The 6,338-nt window shown below is 37.2% G+C and overlaps 2 protein-coding genes across 3 annotated transcripts; one reads left to right on the top strand and one right to left on the bottom strand.

The window, feature by feature from the left end:
• Positions 1-1,437: 1,437 nt before the first annotated feature.
• Positions 1,438-2,054, top strand: LOC100141523 (cytochrome c oxidase subunit 6C). The gene has a single exon (XM_001812428.4). It carries the CDS (start codon positions 1,717-1,719, stop codon positions 1,990-1,992), a length of 276 nt encoding a protein of 91 aa, XP_001812480.1. The 5' UTR covers positions 1,438-1,716; the 3' UTR covers positions 1,993-2,054.
• Positions 2,055-4,013: 1,959 nt separating this feature from the next.
• Rpn10 (Regulatory particle non-ATPase 10) lies at positions 4,014-5,920 on the bottom strand. 2 transcript variants are annotated; one of them, XM_008200720.3, is made up of 6 exons: positions 5,820-5,920; positions 5,577-5,717; positions 5,417-5,528; positions 5,141-5,347; positions 4,656-5,100; positions 4,014-4,340 (listed from the first exon to the last, which is right to left on the bottom strand). In XM_008200720.3, exons 1-6 carry the CDS (start codon positions 5,843-5,845, stop codon positions 4,135-4,137), a joined length of 1,137 nt encoding a protein of 378 aa, XP_008198942.1. In that variant the 5' UTR covers positions 5,846-5,920; the 3' UTR covers positions 4,014-4,134. The 2 variants fall into 2 exon arrangements, with proteins under 2 accessions (XP_008198942.1, XP_976078.2); XM_970985.5 differs by having other exon boundaries at positions 4,656-5,091.
• Between the last annotated feature and the right edge of the window lie 418 nt (positions 5,921-6,338).

The raw sequence follows: 6,338 nt of genomic DNA, 5'->3' as shown, positions 1-6,338 counted from the left end.
ATTTTCTCCTAACTCTTTGAGTTTGGCCGTAATCGGCAGTCAAAAGTTGAAAAAAAGTGAAAATGGAAACCTTTTTTTTGCATTTTTCTCGGGAACTGTAAGACTTAGAGCAACGAACAAAAAACCATCTGATAGCGCTTATTTTTCTCCATTTTTTCGTCCAAACTCGGAGCCGCTCGGGGCAACGGTTCCGGCTACAGAGGCGATCAAAGTTTTTCACCAAAAAAATTCATAAAAAAAAACTAAAAGTCGTAGAGCAATGCGGTTTGTTCGGTTGAATTCTACGGCTCATTTTACATAATATATCAATTTTTCACAAGAATTAAAAATTTAAAAATTTTTGCCTAAATTTAGGGTAGCCATTTGTCATAGTGAAAAATTTTATTCATTAAAAAAATTCATAACTCGAAAACTAAAAGTCGTAGAGCAATGCGGTTTGTTCCATTGAATTCAGCGGCTCATTTTCTGTATTATACCAACTTTTCACGAGATTTAAAATTTTCAATTTTTTTGCTAAACTTTCCTGAAAACACTTACCTTCAAAGAGGTGAAAAAAAAAATTTTTTTTAAACTCACTCCAGTAAATTTTTATGGACTTCTACATGTCTTAACAACCCACAAAAGTTGTTAAAAGTCCACAAAAAGTCCATATGTTCGATTTTTTGATGTTTGATTTTTTCAATTTTCGTCGCAGTTTTTGTCGATTTTGGGTACCCGGAACTTTTGTCAAGCAATAGCTCCGGAACTATCAGAGATAACCCCATGAAGTGTATTATCGTTGGAAAGCTCTTTAAATTATCTATTTTTTTCAAAAAAAATTATTGTTCTCCGACTAATAGTTTTCGAGCAAATTGGAGACAAATGCAAAATTTGGTAAAATTTTAAAAAATTCATAACTAAAAAACTATTGGGAATTTGGCAATTTTCTTGATGTCAATCGATTCCCCGGATCATTTTGCATAGGTATGAATCAAAATAGTTCCACTTTTTCGAATAGTTTAGCCAGAAATGAGAAAATAAAAAAAATTTAAAAAAAGTTAACACCCCCCCCTTAAAATCGGTCAATTTTTAAAGTGTCTCTAAATCAAATAAAACCGATTCTATCTTATAGATTTTGATGTGCTCTTTCCGATCTAAAAAAGCATTTTCTCCTAGCTCTTTTAGTTTGGCCGTAATCGGCGATTGAAAATTGAAATTTTTTTGCGAGATATCGCCTTCAGTCCTATGCCATTTTGTAGAGTTTTTTATTCCGGTTGTCCTCCATTTTTCCGTTTCTCGATAACTCTAATAGTTGCGCCGTAATTGGCGGTTGAAAATTGAAAAAAGTGAAAATGGAAACCGTTTTTCTCGGAAACTGTAAGACTTAGAGTAATTTTTTATTTCTTCTGTGTTTGGTTGAAATAAACAACGAATATCAAAAGATTATGGATTAGCACGGCGAACTTTATTTAATTTTCTGAAGGTTGACAAACCTGTGGCAATAAAACCTGTCAAAACACCAGTCCCACTTGCGCCTTGCAATTTTTTTACTCGTTTTAAAAAAAAAAGGTGTAACCAAGGAAACGCAAATATTTTTTGCACGAAGGTGAGGATCAAGTCATTCTAGGCCTGTCCATCTGTCAATCACTCTTATTTGTCATTTACTTGTCGAAAAATTCCACGAACAAGTAGTGCGCAGTCGGTCCTTCAAATTGATTTTCCATAAAATTGCCGAAAATGTCGGAAGAAACAGCCAAAATTCCCAAACCGCAAATGCGTGGCCTGCTCCATGCCCAGATCAAGCGCAATTTGATTCTGACGGGAATTACCTGCACCATTGCTGGACTTTACATGAAGTTTATTTTCGGAGATGGACGCAAGAGAGCTTACGCCGAATTTTACAAGAACTACGACATCAACAAGGAGTTCCACCGCATTCGCAGGAAGGGATTGTTTGACTCGTGCGACCCTTATGATGAGGCCGATGACGAGGAAGACAATAATAATAATTGAGGGATTTGCCTTTTCTTGTAGTTAACCGAGTTGTTAAGATGAAATAAAGACGATCAAATAAATTCCTACGTTTTTTATTTCAAAAACTAGGTGGCACCAGCAGAGTTGGGAAAAATATTACGTTTTTAAAACAAAAATAATGAGGAAAACCTACCCCCACCTAACTTTAACTCAATTTTAGCCGTTTTCGAAATATTTTTGGCTAATTTTCGTTGGTGTTTTCAAATTTCAAAGTTGTTGCCTTTTTTTTTTTTGAAAAGTTTGAGATAGAGTTGCAAATGCCGCGGTAATAATAAAGTGAAATCGCTTCAGTTTTGACAAGAAAATTGTTTAGGTCGTTGGTTTTTTTTAAGGTGAGGTCGTTGTATGATATTTAACGAAATCTTTGTTGTTATCTAACTTATTTATCAATAGTGCACAATAAAATTATGGTTTATCAAAAGACTGAATCGCTTACTTCATTTAATTATGAAAATAACTGATTTTATCATCGTGGTACAAGAAAACAATCAGGTTTGAATAAATGAAAGTGAATTTTTTATTAAAACGAAATAAACGCGCGTGTTTGTTAAATTATTCATAAAAATAATTTTGAAAATTTGATTTTATTAATAATATCTCAATAATAAGTTTTATTTAATGTTCTGAAATTAAGAACATATGCAACACAATATACGAAATCTGTGCAAAGTTTGAAGTTATGTTTCACCTTTACGTTCATCTCTTTTTCTCTCAAAATAAATGGTATTTTTCTTTTATTAGGATGTGTTCTTACGTTTACAATTTGGCGCCTTTACGTACTTACCTTTTGCCGCATTATTTTCTTATTTCTGTCAGTTTTATGCTCCGCTTTACGTTTATACGTCTATGTATTCTCTCAGTCTCCTATTTTTGCTTACGTGTTGTTTCCTTACCTTTTCTACACTTTTTTTCATAGAAAAATTGTTGCTCTGATCCGGGTTTGAACCCGCGACCTCCCGCGTCGTAAGTGGCGCTTATACCACTGAGCCACCAAGGCTCTAGGTACTGACCGGCTTTTGCAGATATTTTAACACAAACTTTTTAAATAAATCAACATTACAAACTATATAATTGCAATAATTCACCTAAAACGCAAATGCATTCAGTTCAAAAGTCGGCGAATTAGCTCGAGAAAACATTTTCTTTAATTTTTTTTCAATTTAATTCTCTAATTTTTCACCAGATTTCATCAAAAGATACCGGGCGTATAAGTTGATTCTACAATTTTAAAATTGCTTTTACCTTTTTTGTGACTTTCAGCACGTTTTTGACCGAAAATGGACGTAATTTCTCAAAAAATCACCAAATTTGTGTATTTTCTAGTCAAAAATGGTGGACGTGCGCAAAGCCTACTGGATTCGCAGTGGCCATGATTTTTATTAACAATGTTTTTCGGGACTTTACTAAACAAACTCAGTTAACTAAAAAAATTTAGAGATAAATTAAATATTTTCGTTTGATTTTTTTATAATTTAAGAAGTAAGTCATCTAAGGATTCAACGCTAAAGTTTGAAGTTATGTTTCACCTTTACGTTCATCTCTTTTTCTCTCAAAACAAAAGGTATTTTTCCTTTATTACAATGTGCTCTTACGTTTACAATTTGGCGCCTTTACGTACTTTTACCTTTTGCCGCATTATTTTCTTATTTCTGTCAGTTTTATGCTCCGCTTTACGTTTATACGTCTATGTGTTCTCTCAATCTCTTATTTTTGCTTACGTGTTATTTCCTTACCTTTTCTACACTTTTTTTCATAGAAAAATTGTTACTCTGATCCGGGTTCGAACCCGCGACCTCCCCCGTCGTAAGTGGCGCTTATACCACTCAGCCACCAAGGCCCCAGGTGCTGACCGTCTTTTGCCGATATTTTAACACAAACTTTTTAAATAAAAAGTCTGTTGTTTTTTGATATCTTAGTTGAAGTACGAGTTTTTATTAATTTTAATCCGTGACTCGAACTTTTTAGAAGGTCTTAGATATTAAAAAAAAAACACAATGAGGTGATTAGTTAATCCATTTATTTGAAATGATACTTCACACTACAAATGAAATCAATACAGTTCCGCATATAAATGTATAATTATTATGTAAAAAAATAACTAAAGTAACAATTATCCCTAACTTATTTCTTCTGTTTATCCTCCTTATCCTCTTTCTTCTTATCCTTCAAGTTCCCCACCGCCTGTCTCACAGCTTCCGACTGCGGATCAACTCCTGGCAAATTCTCCAAAACACTTTGCAGAAACGCCGGATCATTCATTACTTCCGAATAATCTTCATCTCCTTCAACCTCCATCGGCTCCTCTTTCTTCCCAGAACTCGACTCTTCTACAACACCCCCAAATAAAAGCAATCTTGCAAACTTTCACCAGAAACTAGTCACGAAATTTCTTTAAAAAGAAAACCGAAAAACCAGCGACGATTCAATTCCTTTTTAAACAAACTTTCACAAAACAAGCCAAAAAAACACCAACAACAAAGTACAAAATTCACCAAACAATTAGTGTTTTTTGCGTTTTTCAGCGCTTGTAACCCAAAATTTTATTAAAAAAAAATCTTTCACTGTTTTCACCCGATTATTACGTAAGCATGCAAAATTTCAGTACATTCGGACAATTTACAACAACCTAAGCCCCCACTTACGTGCATCCTGCATCGACATCTGCATCGCGAACGCAATTTGCTCATCCTCGGTCATATTCGCAAAATCGACAGTGGGAACCCCCGCAGGGGCACTCTCCCCATCCTCCTCCATGGACATCGCCAGCGCCCTCTCCAGCATTGCCTCCTCACTGGGCTCCTCCTTAATGGGCGAAGTTTTAGCCCCCGTTTCAGTAGACGAAGCCTCCTTAGCCCGTCTCGCCTCATCCTCCTGTCTTTGCCTCTGCTCCTCCATGGACACACGCAGCGCCAGCGCCAGTTCTGGGTCCTCATTGGGGTCCACACCAAACTCGAAACCGGAAGCCCCCAGACCGGCCCCGCCCGTACCATCCTCCCCTTGTATTATGGGCGAGGAGATGAGAGCGTCCGACAGATGGGGGCCAGGGGGCACCGTCACCAAGTGGCTGCTGCTGCCGTCCTTCAAAGACTAGAGCTAATAAATTTGAATAGGAAAATCGGATAAATACTTTTCCGTTCAAAGTGTTGATAAAAGTCGTCAGGACTTCATTATTGGTGAAGTCTTCACCAAAACTGACTATATCGACGTTTACTTTCTCCTTTTTTAATTTTTTCGCTAATTTCACTAACTCCTTTTCTTCGGACGCCACAGGGCTGCCAACGAAGGCCACGATTCGCATTTTGTGGTTCTTGCCCTGGCGGTGCTTCAGTGCCAACTGGGAACAAAGTTATTTTATTTTTTTTGTAGTTTTTTTAAATAGTTTTGGGTTTTTCTCAAAACCTACGTGAGCAATGCGGATCCCCGTATGCAGGTTGATGTCCCCATTGGGCTGGACCTGGTGCAGCTTGGACAAAATGCGCCCCACGTCGCTTGTAAGAGTCGCTAATACTTCAACACTGCAACCAATCAATCAGAACACGATTTGCAAGCACAGGGGGGCTCACTTTGCTAGGGTTAACAATCCGACGTTATTTTCAGGATTTGACCTCGTCTTCGAGTGGCAAACTAAATTCACAGCGTCCTGTTGGGCCTGCAGACGAGTCGGGAGGAAGTCCCCGTTCCGCATGTAGTCACTATTGTCCACACTGGGGCACAAACAAACAAATAATGCCAAGTCATTGGAATTTGAGGTTAGGTGCACAATTTTGACGCCACTTTCGATTTTTTACAAAAGTGGGGCCACTTACCAAATCATCGTACTCTCTAGGACCATTTTGCTAGGTTTTTGGGCTAAATTGAACACTTTTGGCCAAAAAACTACGAAAATTCTGGTACTGACGTCTGCTTGGGCAAATCAATGCCGCCAACCCAAAAACTTCAAGTGCGCGAAAACTTCAAGCTTCGTAATAATTTATCGAAAGATTAATAAAATAATGTATTTAAGTGACTCAAGCCCCCGTTTTTGTGACATTCTGCCACTGAAACTCTTTGGTTGTGATAATTAATAATTTAGACAAATAATAATTAATAAAAAAGCAACTTCCAGGCAGGTGAGTCTAAAATCGTGTTAGTGTGGGAGTTTTAGCTTCGTTTGTTTAATTTTTGCCGGTTCGTGGCCCAGCCCCCGGTAATTCCCCCAATTTAGGCGCAAAACCTTGCCGCAAAAGTAACGCGATAAGCACTTCCTAGCGTGCCAATTCGCCACACGAACGAAAATAATCCATAAAATGACCCGAAACACGAAATTGCATTAAAAAGTTTTGAAC

Source organism: Tribolium castaneum, chromosome 7 (genome assembly GCF_031307605.1).
Source record: "Tribolium castaneum strain GA2 chromosome 7, icTriCast1.1, whole genome shotgun sequence".
Classification (NCBI taxonomy): domain Eukaryota; kingdom Metazoa; phylum Arthropoda; class Insecta; order Coleoptera; family Tenebrionidae; genus Tribolium; species Tribolium castaneum.
This window is presented reverse-complemented; position numbering and strand designations above follow the sequence as displayed.

Bases quoted from the DNA above. Each gene is read 5' to 3' on its own strand.
- LOC100141523 (XM_001812428.4), top strand. From the start codon at position 1,717: ATGTCGGAAGAAACAGCCAAAATTCCCAAACCGCAAATGCGTGGCCTG.
- Rpn10 (XM_008200720.3), bottom strand. From the start codon at position 5,845: ATGGTCCTAGAGAGTACGATGATTTG. The intron at 5,348-5,416 runs GTAGGTTTTGAG...CTTTGTTCCCAG, and splicing joins CGGGGATCCGCATTGCTCAC to TTGGCACTGAAGCACCGCCA. The intron at 5,101-5,140 runs GTATTTATCCGA...TATTAGCTCTAG, and splicing joins TCAACACTTTGAACGGAAAA to TCTTTGAAGGACGGCAGCAG.